General features: G+C 36.7%; 1 protein-coding gene across 1 annotated transcript; it reads left to right on the top strand.

Moving 5' to 3' along the window:
* The first annotated feature begins 5,149 nt into the window (after positions 1-5,149).
* On the top strand, positions 5,150-18,453 carry LOC121412198 (sulfotransferase 4A1-like). The gene is made up of 7 exons (XM_041605107.1): positions 5,150-5,254; positions 9,019-9,191; positions 12,384-12,652; positions 13,828-13,945; positions 14,804-14,901; positions 15,208-15,397; positions 17,940-18,453. Exons 2-7 carry the CDS (start codon positions 9,020-9,022, stop codon positions 18,047-18,049), a joined length of 957 nt encoding a protein of 318 aa, XP_041461041.1. The 5' UTR covers positions 5,150-5,254; position 9,019; the 3' UTR covers positions 18,050-18,453.
* The last annotated feature ends 2,169 nt before the right edge of the window (positions 18,454-20,622 follow it).

Here is a 20,622-nt window from a genome sequence, read left to right as displayed (position 1 = left end):
GGTAAATTCACCCTGACAAATAAATCAAAGAAGTAAGAAAGTTATTAGCAGTCTGATTTTTTTTTCATATATGTGACGTCATATACTAGCAGCTGCCCCGTATTTTATGCATCAAAAAATTTTTTTAGTCAGTGGTTCATGATTGCTAAAAAAAATTCAGGAGCGGATGTGAAATGATTTGTTTGTTGTATTACTTAAGGTACAATAAAAACCATTTTCATTTTTTTAAGAAAATGACTTTTCATTGATATGTTTTATGACACCATATATGGGAAAAACTGCTCTTAAATGACGTCACCCTTAAAATGTAAAATTTTAATAGCTTTTTAAATCCTTGACGGATTCCCTAAGACCCTCATCAATATCATTTTAATTATTTTATGCCATTTTTACAATTTCCCCTGTAATGAATTAAGTAGCAATACTTGGGATCCAAAGTGTGCTTCAATTTTGACTATTAGAAGAGCGATTTGACATGAGAAGGTCGTGCATGTATGTTGAGGGGAAAAAAAAGAAATACCAACTCAAGTATTATCAATTTGGTGCAGAAGATATACAATATGATTTTAAAATGAGTACCTCTGTCATTGTTACTGCTATATACTATTTATAATTCTGCCATTTTTACCTTTGCCATTTTTACCTCTGCCATTTTTACCTCTGACATTTTTACCTCTGCCATTTTTACCTCTGCCGATTTTACATCTGCCATTTTTACCTCTGCCATTTTTACATCTGCCATTTTTTACATCAGCCATTTTTACCTCTGCCATTTTTGCCTCTGCCATTTTACACTGAGTCGACTATTATACCCCAGTCCAGAATATGTTGCACTCTCTGAAATTGCAATCTGTTAAAAACATAGTGAATTATATAAGTACCAAGTATCTTTAAACGGTCTTGCTCCTAGTTATTTATTGCAAACAATGCCTCTGATGAGACCTAATCATTATCCTCAGTTTCAGTTTAGTTTATTTCACTTCCATTTTCTAATAATAAACATGACAAACATATATATATATATATATATACATATGTATGAGTGTACAAAACAGAATAAGTGTCATAAGAATACTTCAATAATTAATTAACAAATTCGTAGGAAATAGATGGAATATATACAATTCTTTTTGTTCCAGATACATTTTGGTGATTAGACAAATTATAGATTACAGTTAGCATGTGAAAATGAAAATGAGGAAAAAACAAAACAAAAAGAAACGATTATGTGTCCAGCAGAAAAGGGAAAGGGGAAGGGAAAGAGAAATAGGGTCGAGAGGCAAATATCGTGGAAAAGATAAAGCAGTTCGTGTGTGTCATACATTGTACTCATTAAGGAATGAGAGTTTTAGGTGTTTTTTTAAGGTGTTTATATTTCTATTTTGTTTAAGGCTTTGATGAATACCATTCCAGTATTTCGGACCTGTGTAAATGATGTTTTTTTGTGCGAGTGTGGTTCTAGTCAGAGGGGGATGATATTGATGTTGTGATTTTGGTAAAGAGTGAAGTAATTGCGGTGGGTAATTCGTTTTTTGATAGCTGGAACATAAAAGTTCCAAGGTTAAGGAGATAGAGATCGTGGATTTTCAGTATTCTATTTTTTTTAATAACGGGCTTGTATGAGCACGGTAATGGGCATTTTCAATTATTCTAACAATTCGTTTTTGGAGCAAAAATATTCTATTAGTTTGTGTTAATTGTGAATTACCCCAGGATAAAATTCCGTAGTTTAGATAAGGGAGGATGAGGGTTGAGTAGAGGGTCAAAAGTATTTTGTGAGGTAAAAATGTTTTAAGTTTGTTGATGACACCAATGTTTCTTGCGATCACTCTACAAAGAATATCAATGTGTGTTTTCCATGATAATTTATTGTCGATGATTTATTGATCCTACAATCAATCTCATCACAACAATTGTATCTCGTAAAACCAAGAACCGAGTATAAAAAAAAAAACTATCGTTCTCCTATAAAGCAGCAAAATCATTTAACTTGTTACCAGTACCCATTAAGTGCTCTGCTCCACTTCGTATCTTTGAACGAAACTTCCGTAAATTCCAAGCAAACTAATTAATTTTTCTGCAGTTCTTGTCATAGTATCATATGCCTTATCCCTCCCGCGTTGTTATTTGTTCATTGTGCATATATGTATTATTTTTTTATTGTGTATTCTAATTGTGTGTGTTATAATTGTAATTGTATAATGTTCGAATTGTGAATGATCGCAGGGCTCCCTTTTAAAGCAGGCCCCTAGCTTAAATGGGACTACCCTGCTTTTTATAAAGAAAATATAAATAAATGTCTACGTCATTTGAATTATACATATAAATCTTGTCATGGTTACAATATTTATCAATAGTGTAAGGAGACATTTTTTTATATTCATCAACGTCAAATATAAATAATGAACGCAGGTTTGCATTGTTCCCTTAAGCTGCTACGGGTTGTTAACGGATGCCTTAAATTCCAGAAATGTGTTTTCTTATTCCAATGGAGGCGGTAAAGAGCTATCCCTCCCCTGGATACTAATGAGGCAGATTGACCGTCCAGGTATATTTACAGAACGCTGGCAGAGAGAGGGAGGAGAAATGTAGAGAGAGAGAGAGTTTGAATTCAGTGATCCATTTCTGAAAAAAAAAACGCAAGTGAGTATTAGCATGGACCTATTAGTGAGCGAGTAAGCTTTTTAAAAATTTCGAGATTCTGTCAGAGATCTGTTCTGTAGTAAGGTCATTCTGAAAAAAAAATGTACGTTTAAATGTTGATAAAAAGATAATTGAAAATATTGCAACAAGGGGTATTGTGAGAGGGTGGAAATGGGTTCCGACTTCTCCAACTTCATTTTTTAAAGCTAACCGGGCAAGAATTTGATTAGTTGATTAGTAAAGAAATTATCCCCTATTTTTCAATAAACAATAGAAAGCTTATTAATGAATAGTTTTATTTATTCTTTTATTTCAATTATCTCTTTAGATTTCGTTAATTGACTGGATTTTTCCTCTTCAGCTAAAACTCATGAATTAATGAGAAATAATTATTGAATACATATTTATCAAAGCACTTAGTAAGGCTGCAAGCCGGAATCGACACTCTTTAATTCTGCAAGATTGCATAGGTCTGAACGTAGAAATCAAGGATATCATTCATTGTATGAACGTTGGGATTTACCTTTTGATACCAAAAATACTTCCTCCTTAAAATAAACCAAACACGTATGTATCTTTGATTGTTTTGTTTGTATCTAAGTTTTGTGTTGAAAATTTTGAAATAAAATCCGGAGAAGTAATAAAATAAAATATTGTCAGGAAATATAGTTGATTTTTTTTCTAAAGAATATGGAATGACAAAAGGCTTCATTAGACCTCGACATACAGTTGGGAATGTCGTTGGTTACCTAATACATTTTTAGAGCAAATTTTATAATCATGACAAAGTACGAAATTCACTGGCCGCATAATGAAGTGCAAATTGGAAATTCGTTACATGGTCAAACTCATTAGTGAATACACTTTTTAATTTCACGCGAGGTTTTACCTGAAGTATAGTAAAAACTCTACACTGACGGAGACGCACTTTTCTATTACATGAGACTATTTAGCAAGATGCTCAGGGGACCAATAGCCGGGATGGCATCCCCGTATAAGCTTGTCTCTCAAATAAATCTGCAATCTTTTTACACTCTGTGCAATATGCTTTTTTATGAAGTTCAGAAGAGTGGAAGTAGGGGATTTGAACGTGTAATTACGCAGATTGATATCGCAAATCGTAAAGACCCATTTGTTAATACGAGGGCGCTCTTCTTGGAGTGTTCACCAGCATGATTTACAGGTGCATACCTCTCATCTCTAGAAAAGATTATGCTCAGTCCACACCAGTTCTCAGAGAATTACATTGGCTCCCTGTCCGTTCCCGGATTGTATTCGAACTTCTAGTTTTTGCACACAACTGTTTTTATAAAATTGCCCCGTCCTATTTACTCGATTTAGTTTCATATTACCAGCCATCCCGAAATCTTAGATCAAGCTCAAAAGCATTATTTGTTGTTCCCTCTGTCTTTACAAAGTCATATGGTGAGCGTGCTTTTACTCATGCCTCTGCTGTCTTCTGGAATGCTTTACCTAATTCAATAAGATATCAAAGTGATTTATGTACATTCAGGAGATCCCTCAAAACATATCTTTTCAATGCATAAAAAACTAACTTTGAACTAATGGTCCAATCTAAATATCTCGATTACTTTATTCTTATATACCTTTCACTATTTCTTCTTTAAGCGCATAGGGACATGCTATGCTATGTGTGATGCGCTATACAAGAATTGAGCATTATTATTATTACTGTAGATCGATAGGTTTTAAAAAAATCAAACAAAATGTTAAATTTGCAATAAGAAGTGTACCTCACGTTAAAATTTTTTTTTTTTTAAATATCTGTTTTTTATACCCATGAACACATCAAAGTAAAAACTTTATACAAAAAATATCAACACAATGGATCTTTCAAAACTTCATATAGCAAAAAATAAAAATCGAATTTGGAAACAGCAGGAGTGCTAAAAGTTACAAGGACTAATATTTCTTCTTCGCTTTGAAACACCAGTATAAAGCGCCCTACAGATGTTATTATTATTATTATTATCATTATTCGTCCACCTCTTCTTCTTCCTCCTCCTCCTCTTCTTCTTCTTCTTCTCCTCCTCCTTCTTCTTCTTACTTTCCTCCTCCTCCTTCTCTTCTCCCTCTTTTCTTCGTCTTCTTTTCCAGTAACCTCACGAAGAAACTTTTTTGTTGGGGGGGGCAGGATGAGTAAACTTTTTTTTTAAAAATAAACTCTAAAGCGAGGGAGCGAGGCGACCAAGCTTGCTATTGAAGCACTTTTGAATTGTATGGGTGAAGTGAAATTGTATGATTTCATGCCTACTTATGGTGAATGTTATGAATATTTTCAGGAAGAAATGTAAGTTTCCAAAATTTCGGGGGGGGGGGCAACTGGCAACTGCCCCTTGCCCCCCCCCCCCCGCTGCTTAAGACAATGCACCCTTCTTCTTTTCTTCCTATGTATATCGAGCTTCAAGATCAATCGTACATCACATTTGCTATCTTGTGATTGTTGGAATAATTGCGTAACATCACATAATACTCTCCATCAAGCAAATAAATCAAACACAAACGGGCGACCTCTACAGGCCTACATCTGAGTACAAATATTCAGCTCAGATCCGTTCAGACTTCGGAAGCGTTCTACATCTACAAACAGGTAGGCAACAATTATTCTTTTTTGTGTTAGCATGATATATCTTCCGCTTAATATTCAAACATTTCTGGAATTTCTGCCAAATACTTACAGAAAGACCTTCAAATCACAATGCCCATAATGACATACTTGCAATCATAAGTGGGCGTGACTCGGTCTTAGAACTAACGATGAATACAATAGACACGAAGCCTTCGCTGTATGTTATGCAGCTATGAAAATAAGAATAGGACTTTAGACTGTTGTTAAATAAGCATATACGTTTCTTGGATATCAATAAATGTGACTAGTTTGAATGAATTCGTATGAAAAATAAATTATTGTACGAATTACGCACATACAAGGATCAATAGGAGGTTTGATTTGGACCCAGACCACTTTGGGGGAAAAAAGGTCAGTGCTGGCATTTTTAGGGTAATCTAATAGGGAAAAACTTAGATCGATCATCTATTAACATAAACCATGGGCGGAAATCCCAGGGGGGACGTGTCCCCCCTACCACGAATAGTAGGGGGACACAATATCAAATGTCCCTCCTACTATTTTGGATCTTTTATGATGGAGAAAAATACATCATTCACATTCGAAATAATTTGGACTAAAAGTTATATTTTGGGTGAAAACCTTTTTCTTTTTTTTTTTTGTTGTCAAATTTTCCAGAATGAATAAAATAAGATGAGGGGAAGACTTGGAAAATAAAGAGAATCTTAATGTGACTATATAAAATTTTCGCTCGCGCTTCGCGCTCGCATTGCCTGTTAGGTGATTGTTCAATATGGAGCTTAAATATCAAGTTTGGAAGTCAATATACATTACATATCTCATCTTCAAAATCGAATTTTCTAGAATATTGTGTTATTTACAAACTAATTTTTAAAAGGTGCTCTGTAAAAATGACTGCTTTATGGTCTGAATGTTGATATTTCCTGCTCGCGCTGAGCGCCCGCAAAGTTCGATTTATTAAGTAGGAGAAGGCGGGGTAAGTTGAGCATAGGGGCAAGTTGAGCCACCAGCCCCAGGCCAATAATGAATGAGTCAGACATTGTGGTGGTGTCATGTATTGATGACCCATAGCATAACCCCTAACCCCACCACATTGTTTTCCACTTTGAAACAAAAAGTAGTTTTTTAGAGGGAAAAGTATGATTTTCAACCCAAAAAGTAAAAAAAAAGTGTGAAATAGATAAGTGCTTTATACACACACACGTAGTAAAGACATGATAACAACATTGTTAGTCCAGGTATGGATCTTCATTCTTGTTATAGTCTTTTATATGATGGATGCATATTAAATGTGTGGATACAAAATTATCGCATTAAGTTCGGACTGGGGTAAGTTGAGCCAAACAGCATGGGGCAAGTTGAGCCATGGTAATTCTTATGGTAATGTATCTTAAAAAAAAAACAAACCATAAAAATCGATTGAAATGCAGGCTGAAAGGAGCAAATTTACATGACTGCTCTTTTCCTTTTAAAGGACTTTAGTATTTATAGAGAATTAGCAAGTGAAAAGACTTTAAACAAAAAAATTGACATGCTGGTTCTCCCCCCATACATTTATACGTAGTTTTTGTGGTTCAACTTACCCCAGACGGTGGCACAACTTACCCCATATATGGGGCAAGTTGAGCCATTTGACATCGGTTTTTCAAAGGTCACGATGACTTTCAGTTTGGGGGTAGAAAGTTATATGTAGGTGAAAAACATTTCCCAATTAATCAAATTTAAAGGCAAGGTACTTATTTCTACAATAGTACTAGTCATATCAATTCTAACATGCAAAATGCAAAAAGTGTCACAACTTACCCCGCCTTCCCCTACCAATTATTTTCGTTTTTTCCATTTAGTGACAAATATCCCTTTTCAAGTCTGATTGTGAAAACGTATCAGATAGCGCTACTCGCTCGCATTTTGATTGGCGAGTTATGTTTGTCTTAATATTGATTTTCATGACAGTTTATCAAAGACTTTGGCTCGCGATTTCCGCTCGCATTAATGGTTGAAACATTAAAGTGCTTGAAATGTCCAGTTTTCTGGCCATAATATCATCAGATTTCTCACCCTCATTAGGCATTAATAATATATTAATTTAATGATTAAATTGTCCCTTTTGTTTCATCTAGCGCTTAGCAAGAGGAGTAGGAAGATAGTTATCATTTTCATATTACTTGTCCTAAGGCTGTCCCGGTCCTATGTCAAAACTCAAATAATGATTAAAAATATCAGCTCTTTAATAAGTGCGATCCATATCCACCTCACAATTTACCTACACAGTGAAATTTACTCTTTTTTCAGATCGGAATATCAAATAGTTTAAGCTCGCGCTTCGCGCTCGCTTTGGTTATTCATGATAGAAGATGTGTAGAATGCCTAGATTCTAGGTTTAAATCTGAAACACGCACATGTTTATTCAGATATTCAACTGGTTCTCAATTTAAATCATTATCCAGTTTTAGACCACAATATCAAAAAAATTCTGCTCGCGTTATTAATGTAGAAAAATTCCCTATTACTCATCCTTTTCATGATTTACAAAACATGAATAGAGTGTCCCGTTTTTAGGTCTAAATCTCGTAATTTTTTGCTCGCGTTTCGCTTACATCAATTGTTTAGTAATAGAGTTTCCCTGTTCACGATTTCAAAAATTGATTAAATTTTTCGATTCTTTTTTTTTGTAGAAATGTCAATTTTTTCAGCTCGCGATTCGCGCTAGCGTTATTTGATTGTTAAAATATGTAACGTCTCCATGGCTAAGTGCAAGCAGTCCATAACAAGTACCTTTTCGATCAGTTCAAATTAAACGTATATAAATATTTTCTGGCTGCACTTTGCACTCGCATTATTAATGTAAAGAAGACCTCCAATAACTAATCCTTTTCATGATTTACAAAACATGAATAGAGTGTCTCGTTCTGAAGTCTAAATCTCACAATTTTCCGCTCGCGCTTCGCGTTCGCATCAATGTTTAGTTATATACCTATTATGTTTAAGTTACAATAACCGTGCTTAGAATTGCCATTCTTTAAGTAAAAATTTCAACAAAAAAAATCGGCTCGCGCTTCTCGCTTTCATTATTAATTGTTGAAATAAGTAATGTCTTTATGGCTAACTGCAAGCAGTCTTTAACAGGTACCTTTTCCTTTTTTCCATCATGTCATTTCTGCTCGCACTTCGCGTTCGTAGTAATTATTTAATTGCATACACACATTTTTTTCAGGATTAAACAAACATTGCCCAGAATGTTCAAATTTTAGGAAAAAATACATAAAATTTCTACCAATTTTTTTGGCTCGCGCTTCGCGCTCGCATTAATAAGAATTATGATATTCCATATTTATGTTGATTAATAAGAATAAAGCTAAGAAGTGACAGACTACCCCGTCATTACGATACAAACAAAAATCATCTTTGGGCGGCCGATCTGGGATTAACATATGGCTGAAAAAAAATTCGTCCCGGCCCCCCTATTGGCGAAGGCTGGATCCGGCCCTGTGGTCCCCCTACCTTTCGGGACAGATTTCCGCCCATGACATAAACAAATAAGTTTGGATATCTTTCCCCAAAATTTAGAGTTTCAAAATGATATGTACTGTATATGCACGTGTATCGTAAAGACTTAAATTCCAAGCATAATTAGTATAACAATATTGGTTCCCTGACATAGCAATTTTAAAAGCTGCAATCAGAAAATCATTTCTTCATTATTTATTGAAGAAAAGCAGAAATGTTAACTTAAATTATATCTTTATTATATCATTTAATTTCAGAATGGCCGAACCCGCTGGTATGACCAAAAATCCTGGCATGCCAGGTCTGTTTGACTTCTTCGAGTATGAAGGTATTCCAATGCCTGGAGTCGTCCTTAAATCTAGTCTAGATGAACTCAAGACATTCGAAGTCAGATCAGATGACGTCTGGATATGCACATATCCCAAATCAGGTAATCTTATCGTGCTACAACTAACAGTAATGTTAGACATTCACACAAACGAAGCCATCCCAACCGACCAATAGTACGTCATTGAAAATAACATGAAAACTTTGATCTGGGGAGTGTTTCATGAAAGGATTTGATCAATCAAGTCCTATTTTATCCGACAGTTAGTTACCATAGTAACAGCGCTTCTAAGCCAATCAGAATCAAGTTCAGGTGTGAGATCTTACAAATTGTCGGATGAAAATGTTGATGAAACGCTCCCCGGAGTCGATTTCATTACAGTATGACTCGGTATGACTGTGGCATTTTACAGGATAGCCTGCTTGTCAACGGATCACAGAATGATGAAAACCAAGTAGAGCATGCACATCTCATGATCCTTGAAGATTATCTAGGAAGAGTATACCATCTCAGTATTCTTTGAACTCAGATTCCATCGCCATTTTCTCTATATGTCTGAATGTCATGAAAACAATCAAATTCTGGTGCAGTAGCTTTCTACTTGCGAATTTAGAGCACGGAGTGTAGATTTTTTTATTGTTCTCTGATCTTTTGTCATGATTTTATAAGTGCTTATTTTCTTCATATGCATATACATGTAGTTCAAATATTCTATATTTTCGCTGTTCACTTCACTACTAACTTTACATATTCTTCTTTGCATTCTCAAAGTGCTCCATTTCATTCTTCAGTCCCTCTTCGTCATTTAAAAATGTCTGCTGTTATGTTTTGGATCATGTCAAAATTAAGATCATTTGTTTTTACAATGTACCTCTCCTCTCTTTTCTAATGATATGGCATTATTGTCATAGACATACACGCATTACCAAGGGGCCTTCGGGGCCCGGGCCCCCGGGTAGGCGAAAAAAGGGGCGTCAAAAAGAGGAAGAAAAGAGAGGGAGAGCAAGGGGAGAGAAAAAAGGATGGTGAGAAGAAACTAAAAAGACCCCCCCCAAAAAAAGGGGGGGAAGAGATTAGAAAAAAAAGAAGAGGGATTGAGGGCGCTGAATTGATTAACCTAGGGTGGTGTCGAATTGATGTTTGACGAAGGGGCGCCGAATTAATGTTCAACCTAGGGGAGGGGGCGCCGTATCGATGTCCGACCAAGGAGCGTCGAATTGATGTCTGACCTAGGGGGTGCTGAATTGATGTTCGACATTGGGGCGTCGAATTGATATTCATCATAGGTTCGCCGCATTAATGTTCAACCGGGGGGGGGGAGAGGGGCAAATTCATATCTTACCTAGGGGTGCCAAATTGATGTTCGACATAGGGGGCACCGAATTTATGTTTGATATAGGGGCGCCAATTTGACGTTTGACCAAAGGGGCGCCAAATTCATGTTTCACATGGGGGGGCGCTAAACTCACGTTTGCTCGAAACAAATGCTTAAAGTTTGATGCCCATCCGGTTAATGATTACCAAAAGTGTATATTATATGTCAGGATATCAAAAATATTCATCTCGCTCTTCATGCTCGCACCAACTGTTTAGAAACCCTGTTCATGGTTATAAAAAGTGCTTAGAATGTCCAAATTCTGGCAGAAAGATAAAAAAGTAAAAAACTGTATTGGGGATACGCCCTAACTGCCACAGGGCCTTCCTATTAGTTAGAAGGACTCCCACTAGGGACTAACGATGATTTTGATTTGTTTGCTTCCGAAATGATGGGCGGGAACTTAGAGAGATATGACATGGAAAAGACAATGTTCAAATTTCAGAATACCGATTTTTTGACAATCATAGCGGTGTCACGTCTCGGAGAGAAATGACAAAATTTATGACAAAAGTTATGACAGTGTTCCAGAATACCACTCCTGAAAACGCGCCTGATAGATATCAATAATGCACAATGTAGTCTAATCTGTGACCCCTGGCAAAGCAACGGCAAGATTACCAAAATGAACTCTTAGATGCTCTGACCTGGGTTTTCAATTTATGTAATTGTGTTACCTATATTATGCCATCAAGTAATCAGTAATGTGTTGATCAGTGGCGTACCGTGGGTCACGGCATTGGGGGGGCACCAGCAAAAATTTCGAGTCACTTAGGAAGCGCGCGAAGCGCGCTCAGTTGCCAGGTATACTGACCTAATAGAGATATTTAAAGGACATGTAGTGCCATTAAACAGATATGTATCTCACTGACTAGATAATGCGAGCGCGAAGCGCGAGCTGAAAATTTTTGATATTCAGACCTAAAAAAGGACATTATAAGCAAATTTTTGTAATCATGATCTGTCTCGCTAAACAATGCGAGCGCGAAGCGCGAGCTGAAATTTTTGTATTTATTGACCCAAACAGGGACATTTTAAGGACTATATTTTAGGAAACCATTTAGAGTACAAATATCTCAGCATAGTCATCTAATGCTAGTGCCATCCTTTGCTGATTTTCTTAGAATTACATCTTAACACATGAAGCACTTTTTGTAGTCATTGTATCGTGATTATCATACGCATCTCACTAATCAACTACTGCGAGCGCGAAGCGCGAGCTGAAAATTTTTTTAATTCTCACCTTAAGAGAGGCATTCTAAGGCTTGTTTTGTAGGAATTCACTAAGACCTTACGTATTTCACTAACCAAATAATGCGAGCGCGAAGCGCGAGCTGAAAAATTTTGATATTCAGATCAGAAAAATTGACATTTTAAGGACAGATTTTAGGAATTCATGAGGAGCAGACATCTCACCAATCCACTGATGCGAGCATAAGCACGGACAGGAAATGTTTTATATTATGACCTTAAAATAGGGCGATCACTTTAGGTAGTCATGAAAATAAGCAAATGTCACTACATAAAACAATAATAACTCGAATTGCGAGGAAAAATATTTGGTGTATATTGATTTGAAAACGGGAGGTTTTAGTACAACAGGATCATATATCCCGTTAAACAGTCTATGCGAGCACCAGGAACAATAAAGACATAGGCCCTAAGCAAATAATGTTTCATAACGTTATGAAAAAATGCTTCTTACGTAATATAACATAACACAATATAATATATCATTTTAATGAACAATAATTTCTTCTTTCCCCACTACGTTTCTCTTCCTTTTCCCTCTTTTTCTCCTTTTCCCCGTTTTTTTTTTTTTTTGGCCAGCCGATTGGGGGGGCACGTGCCCCCCCATGCCCCCCCGTAGTTACGCCACTGGTGTTGATTGATAAACAATTTCCTGTTTTGTTTAATAGGTACCCACTTCATCATGGAGATGACATCACTCATATTAGCAGATGGTGATCCATCCAAGATCGACCGAACAACCCACCTAGCAACCATTTCCATGTTAACCATGGACCGCCCACTGACCGTGGACTCCCAGCAACAGAGAGATGAAGCACCGCCCACATTATCACCCAAACCATTCATGGATGTGATCAAGAAGGCCCCCTCACCTAGAATGATAGCATGTCATCTGCCCTTTCAGCTTCTTCCACCGGATATTGAAAAGAAAGCTAAGGTGAGAAAGCAAGATTACGACATCAAGGTATCATCAGGGTCAAAAATAAGGAAAGGCCATCAATATTCAATAGAAATTATGTCAAAGGATGTTAATGAACATTTTTCTTTACACAAAGAAAAGGAAATATTTTGGTTAATGCTTTATCAAATTTTAATACAGAAGATTACAACAAGGCAAAAAAATTTTGTGTCTCGCCCACTTATGAAAATAACCAGAAATATCATGATTTGTGAGGGCACGCTAGAGTATTATATCGAAATTTCATTGTGAAATGACTGGGATGGAATAACACTTGTCATAAGAGCCTTGCACGTAAACTTTAATGTTGACCTGAAAATGACCTTTGACCTTACCATGTGGCCTCTGACTGCAGCATACTATGCATGTCCCCCAAGTCCATCTACCATCCAAGTTTGGTTGAAAAGTGACATACGGTTGCGGAGTTAGGTGTCATAAGAGAGTCTTGCATGTAAACTTTAACGTTGACCTGAAAATGACCTTTAACCTTACCATGTGACCTCAGACTGCAGCATAACATACAGGTTCCCCAAGTCCATCTACCATTCAAGTTTGGTTGAAAAGCGACTTACAGTTGTGGAGTTAGGTGTCATAAGAGAGTCTTGTATGTAAACTTTAACATTGACCTGAAAATTACCTTTGACCTTATAATGTGACCTCCGACTACAGCATAACATGCAGGTCCCCCAAGTCCATCTACCATCCAAGTCTTGCATGTAAACTTTAACGTTGACCTGAAAATGACCTTTGACCTTATCATGTGACCTCCGACTGCAGCATAACATGCACGTCCCCCAAGTCCATCTACCATCCAAGTTTGGTTGAAAAGCGACATACGGTTGCGGGGTTAGGTGTCATAAGAGTCTTGCATGTAAACTTTAACGTTGACCTGAAAATGACCTTTGACCTTACCATGTGACCTCAGACTGCAGCATAACATGCAGGTCCCCCAAGTCCATCCACCATCCAAGTTTGGTTGAAAAGCGACTTATGGTTGTGGAGTTATGTGTCATTACAGGTTTGTGACGGACGGACGACATTTGGATCCCAAGTCTCGCCTTCACCTCTGGTGGGCGAGACAAAAATACCCTCGTGTAATTATTCAAAATAACCGCTTATAGCTAAATGCCTACTCTTCATAAACCAATACCTAGGTTATCTACGTGGCTCGTAACCCTAAAGACATGGTTGCTTCAGCAATGAGATTCACAGAGAAAACTGTTGCTTATCCAGGAGGCTTCAACCAAATGATTATTGATATGATGAATGGTGGTAAGTTTCCCCACGCTTTCCCCTTAAAATAAATTATTTATGTCATGATATAATCAATTGTGTGTATATGAGAGCTTACAAAGGACTAGATTCGAATACTGTATTTCTTGACTTCATTATATTCCATTACCAGCCATAACAAGTAGCATACAATTGTATTGACTACTACTACTAGTAAATCAACCAATCCAAATGATCTTTGGTCTTAAATTCAATAGTATAACAATAGTAATCAATATCATTGGCGGCGGAAGCCAGAAAATTTAGGGGGTGTCCACCTGAAATTTTGGGATGGACACAGGTGAAAAATTTGACAAGCTCCTCCAAAAAAGGTTTTGAACCTAAATTTTATGAGTCGCTAACCAAAAATTTTTTGAGAAGCAAAAAAAAAAGGGTTATCAAAACAAAATTTAGGGGGGGGGAACACGTCCCCCCGTCCCCCCCCCCCCCGCTTCAGCCGCCTATGATCAATATTATGATAACACTTGAATTACTTGATTATGCAATCACTTCAGTTTGAAACTGTTCTACAATGAGGCTCTGCATAAGAATATCCTTTCCCAATCTGAATGACGAGTGCCATTCTAAAAAAATGGAAAATGATACTTCTTTGGCATGACATCAAACAATTTCTGAGCCATGGTCAGTATTGGTACAATAAAAGACAATAGTCCTTTTCTTTCTCTCCCATTCCATCTTTTTACAGCACTAAGAGGCTTTATTGTTACTTGTGCTATATAAAAACTGAGTATTATTATTATTCACAGTATTTCAATGTATTAACCTGTATTTTATTTCTACCCGTTCTCTTTCACAATCTCCCTTTCCCTTCTCACTTTCTCCTTTTCCACCTTACAGCCTTCTCATATGGCTCCTGGTTTGATCACGTAATGGGATATTGGAACAAGCGAAATGAAGAAAACGTTCTCTTTCTGAAATTTGAAGAAATGAAAATGGTTCGTATCATCCTGCTCTTTCCCCCTACTTTTCCTTTATTTTATGGGATGTTTTGTTTCCCTACCCCTTCCACGGCATTCTCAGACTGGCCTTAGACTCTGGGAGATAGGTGGGCAAAGAGAAATGAGATTGCCCAACTGATCATTTCTTTGGGTAAATAAAAATTTCCAGTGCCCCCCCAAAAAAAAAAAAACATGAAAAAGAGAACATAAACATTCTACTGAATCTGCGCACTGGCAAGATTAGAAGCTAATTTCCCTTGATTTTGTTCACTTAGGCTTTTTTCTTTCACAACCATTCTTTAGAATTCTGCAGATGTAGCTCAAAGAGTTGGACAACACCTAGGGCGCCCTCTCTCACCTGAGATCCTTGAGAAGGTTGTGACAGGGAGTGGTTTTGAAGGGATGAAGAAGACCTATGACAAGATAGAGAAATCTTCAGACAAAGGCAAATATTTGACCAAAGCTGCAGGTCAAATGTCATTCATGCAGAAAGGTAGGTCTACGTATACACACGGGTCCTCTACGCTGAAAATAACACTGCACAGACAGAACACTGAAAATTTTTATCAAATTTTATGAAGAAGAAAGTTCTAGAGAATTCAAACTTTCATTAGCTTACAATAATCCAGTAAAGTAATTATATGCACGTCATCACAAAATGTGCCATTATTGAGGATTTTTACATCTCACCATCTTTTTTTTAAATTTGATGTATGAAATTACAACAAACAGAAGATGAAGAAACAGAAAGAAAAAAAAACTAGAATTTAATTCGTCATGCGGACGAATTAGGTGGTCTGTCATGATTTGTCATTCAGTGTCGGCTGATGTATGAAATAAATCATTTAGATATCATTGATAATCTTGATCGTAGACATCCTAAGAATAAGTTTTGACCATTACTAAATGTGATTATTGATGTGGTGATGACAATCGTCAGACATACATCTTCAAACAGATACATACAAGATTATACCTCACGGATCAACACGGCAATGCCGGCATGATCCGGGGAGGTCCGGGATAGTTTTGCCCCAGATGACTGTGAACACAGCATCAACACGGCAGCTTCACACGGATCTACACGGATCATGCCGGCAGAGCACGTCGTCAACACGGACCAATACGTCAGCAACACGGACCTACACGTCAGCTACACGGACCTACACGTCAGCTACACGGACCACCACGTCAGCAACACGGACCTACACGTCAGCAATACGGACGAACACGTCAAATGCGTTATCCATTGAGCTAGCATATTCCCCATAGAGATTACACGTAAGCAAATTTGAGAATTACAATTCCAATTTTGCAAGCGAAATACGGGCATGATCCCGGCATCTGATCAAAAAATGGAGGGCACACTTCCGAAAGCTTAGAATCTCGGCTACAACATATCGAAAGCTCAGGGAAAACTGACATGAAACAATGGAGATATGGATCACGAAATAGAGGAATGTCGAATCTAGTTTTGAGAAAAAGTCATGTCCCATAGAGATTACACGTAAAATACATGTGATATGAAAAAAGCAATTATAATCTGTTTTATCTTGCTAAATTTAAACTTTTATGCCTTTTAATTATCATAAAGGATCATGTAAGAGGTGGCAAAAAGAAAAAAAAATTGAAAAAAAAAATCATCTTGTTCACCCCAGGACTCGAACCTCCGCCCTCGAGAAAGCAAGTCAAATGCGTTATCCATTGAGCCACGATATTCCCCATAGAGAATACACGTAAGCAATTTTGAGAATTACAAGTCCAATTTTGCAAGTGAAATACAGGCATGATCCCGGCATCTGATCAAAAAATGAAGGTCACACTCGCGAAAGCTTAGAATCTCAGCTACAACATACTAAAAGCTTAAAGAAAACTGACCAGAAAAAATGGAGATATGGCTCACGAAATAGAGGAATGTCGAATCTGGTTTTGAGAAAAAGTCATGTCCCATAGAGATTACACGCAAAATGAGGAAAAATGACATGCCTCTTTTCATCGCTGTTTTACGCAATGATGCGTTTCTCAAAACGAATATTCATGTTAACTGAGGAGAAAGAGTACATTCTAAACTACAACATATCGAAATCTGGGCGAAAAACGATCTATATTCGAGAAGTTACAACCAAATTTGCATAAATTTGATGACGTCATTTTTGAAAAAATGAAAGTTTTAGTTTAGGCGCCATTTTGATGACGTCACGATATAATTTAGGGACATTGATGACATGAAATCAAATCTACAACTCATACTCTATCGATATATGAAAAAAAAATTGGGGGTCAATGGACTATTTAAAGAGCTACAGTGAATTTTCAATAGGCATGTTTTTGCCCATATATGGCCTATAGTGAGAGCTCGCGCGCACACGTGCTGCAGACTTTAACGGGTGTTAATTTCGTCATTAATGGTCGTAGAGAGCTAAATTTGGTATCAAATTGCTCAGAATTATATTATCAATGCAATGATGTAAAAAAAAACGGTGTTTCTGAGTTTCGTTAAGGTGTAACGCGCGGAAACGCGCGCGCATACGTGCGCGCGCGCAAATTTTTGAAATGCTTAAAATGACCTGAAACGTACTCTCGTTTGGTAAAAAAGTGACCTCCAGGTGACCTTTGATGACATGACCTGATGACCTTTGACCTGAAGTTGATGTGATGTTAATTTAATTGATTTTTGATAATTGATAATGGAGATATGATTGATAATGTGATTTTACAAAATGGCGCCTAGATGACGTCATCATGACCTGATGACCTTGAAAAGCTTCACTGCACGTGTCCATGACAGATCCTATAAATGACATGAAATTCAATGAAATTGATCAAGTCGATTTTGAGATAACTTGGCGACAAAAAAATCGTTAAAAATAAATAAATAAAGTAATAAGAAATTGACGAAATTAAGAGGTGATCTGTCATAAATGACAGACCACCTAAAAAAGGGGATTGGAAGAAGAGGAGAAGAGGGCAAATATGTTCAATCTCTACAAATGAAACTTCATCTTTTTTTCTCCCACTTTTGTATCAATATCCAGGTGTGATTGGATCCTGGAAAGAAAGATTTACAGTGGCCCAGAATGAAGCCTTCAACAAATGGTACCAAGACAAGTTTGCAGGCTCTGATTTGCAATTTAAATTTGAATAATTTCATTTAACAAACACAAACTGTCTTTCATAATCATATAACTGATGCACTTTTTTCAGTAAGAATTTCTAGTGTTATAGTGGAAAGTGATTTAAGGCACTGTTCAAAGACAGAAACATTACTGTAAATGTGACCTACCATCCCAAAACCACTAATAAGCTGCCAGGTAAAATTCTCTGTAAATAGCCAAAATAGTAATTTAGTCTAAAAAAAATAAAAAAATAGCTTATCTGGAAGAGCAATCCTTCGTTTTCATACTGTGAAAATTTGAAGTAGTGAAGTTGAATAAAAGAAAAGATACAAGAGTTCCTTGGACACTATTTTTCAGACTGCTTGGAAGTTTCACTGAGATTACACAGTATGCACATCTCATGCTTGAGTGCAGGGGCGTCGATCCATTTTTGTCTCACCTGCATAGCAGAGTGAGACTATAGGCGCCGCTTTTCCGACGGCGGCGTCAACATCAAATCTTAACCTGAGGTTAAGTTTTTGAAATGACATCATAACTTAGAAAGTATATGGACCTAGTTCATGAAACTTAATCATAAGGTTAATCAAATATTACTCAACATCCTATTAGAGTTTCATGTCACATGACCAAGGTCAAAGGTCATTTAGGGTCAATGAACTTAGACCATGTTGGAGGAATCAACATCAAAATCTTAACCTGAGGTTAAGTTTTTTGAAATGTCATCATAACTTAGAAAATATATGGACCTAGTTCATGAACCTTGGACATAAGGTTAATCAAGTATCACTGAACATCCTGCATGAGTTTTATGTCACATGACCAAGGTCATAGGTCATTTAGGGTCAATGAACTTTGGCCGAATTGGGGGTATCTGTTGAATTCCCATCATAACTTTAAAAGTTTATGGATCCGATTCATGAAACTTGGACATAATAGCAATCAAGCATCACTGAACATTTTGTGCAAGATTCAGGTCTCATGATCAAGGTCAAAGGTCAATTAGGGTCAATGAACTCTGGCCGAATTGGGGGTATTTGTTGAATAACCATCATATCTCTGTAAGTTTATTGGTCTAGTTCATAAAAAGTGGACATAAGAGTAACCATGTATCACTGAACATCTTGTGCGAGTTAGAGTAGTTTTCAAAGTCAACACTGCTGCTATATTGAACTGCATGATGCAGGTGAGACGGCCAGAGGCATTCCACTTGTTGAGATGGGGGGGGAATCATTAACGTTCCAAAGGCGGTCGATCTTACAAAACACCCACACACACACACCCACCCCACACACACACCCACACACATATATATATATATATATATATATATATATGACTCATGAGACACAGACATGCAGCTCACCAACAAATTAATGTGAGCGCGAAGCGCGAGCTGATTTTTTTTATTATACTGACAGGAAAAGAGTGCCTGTTTATAGTAACTCATGAGGAGGATATCTATCTCACTACACATATAGTACGAGTGCCAAGAGTGAGCTAAAATTTCTTTATAATGTGACCTGAAAGCTTGATATTCTAAGCATTTTTTTCTACCAATTATTAAGATTGGTATCTAAAAGAATAGAACGAGCGCGAAGCTGAAAATTTTGATATTTAGATCTGAAACAATGACAGTTTAATGGACATTTTTTTTATAAAGAACAAGATATATATCCAAAAAAGATTACTGCAAATCGAAGCAGGAGTTCTTTTGAGGCTAGAACTGAAAACAGGACATTTACATTCACCTATTTAATCATGAAAAATATGGGTTTTTGCTACAGAAATGACGCGAGCGCGAAGAGCGAGTTGAAAATTTTTATATTCCAGTCTGATAAGCGGACATATTGAGCATGATTTTAAATAAAGAATGAGTTGTGTATCTCAATCTCGCTTGCTGAACATTACAATCTTGTTTTTTCGGGGGCAAAATGATATGATCGCCCCCCTGCCCCCCCAAGGATCGACGCCTCTGCTTGAGTGAACCCAAACTTCAAACCTTGTTTTCTCCTTATTTTTTAAGCTCTTGCTGAATTTCCTCTGCATTTAATCAAGTAATTGTAATGGCTATTGTTGGTCAATTTTAATACATTATACCAGTATATCATTTAAAATCTTAGGAAGTGAATAATCCCAATATTCATTTTGGTTGACTTATTGTTAGATTTGGGGTGGCAGGTCACGAATGTAAAGTATTTATTACCTTTGAATTTTCCTTGAAAATATCATTAATTTGAATTTATAATGCCTTTACTTGATTGTAATCCTACACCATAAGTGGAATCTGTGGAAATGATGATACACTTAAATTTGCATGATATTGTAGATAGGTCTAGTGATCAATTCAGATCCCTCACACCTAATTACCTGAGCACCATTTTATGCAAGATGTTACTGACATGTTGTCATTCACTGAAAATTACAGTGAAATAATTGTTCTTGATTGGCCGAAAAAGCTGTGTCAGTTTGGTATCAGTCACTGAATGACAACCAGTCAAAACCATAATTAAAATGATGCCGTGGTGGAACCATAAGAGGCATTTCATTGTAAATTAGGTAAGAAAGAAAAATAATGACAAGCACAATAATAAATGATAAAGAA

Source organism: Lytechinus variegatus, chromosome 3 (genome assembly GCF_018143015.1).
Source record: "Lytechinus variegatus isolate NC3 chromosome 3, Lvar_3.0, whole genome shotgun sequence".
Classification (NCBI taxonomy): Eukaryota; Metazoa; Echinodermata; class Echinoidea; order Temnopleuroida; family Toxopneustidae; genus Lytechinus; species Lytechinus variegatus.
Note: the sequence above shows the minus strand (reverse complement) of the source record. Positions and strands in the feature narration are given on the sequence as shown.

What these genes read in the sequence shown, in the direction of transcription:
- LOC121412198 (XM_041605107.1), top strand. Translation starts at nt 9,020, where the DNA reads ATGGCCGAACCCGCTGGTATGACCAAAAATCCTGGCATGCCAGGTCTG. An exon ending in ATATTGAAAAGAAAGCTAAG is followed by an intron (nt 12,653 to 13,827) that starts GTGAGAAAGCAA and finishes ACCAATACCTAG; the next exon opens with GTTATCTACGTGGCTCGTAA. An exon ending in TATTGATATGATGAATGGTG is followed by an intron (nt 13,946 to 14,803) that starts GTAAGTTTCCCC and finishes TCCACCTTACAG; the next exon opens with CCTTCTCATATGGCTCCTGG.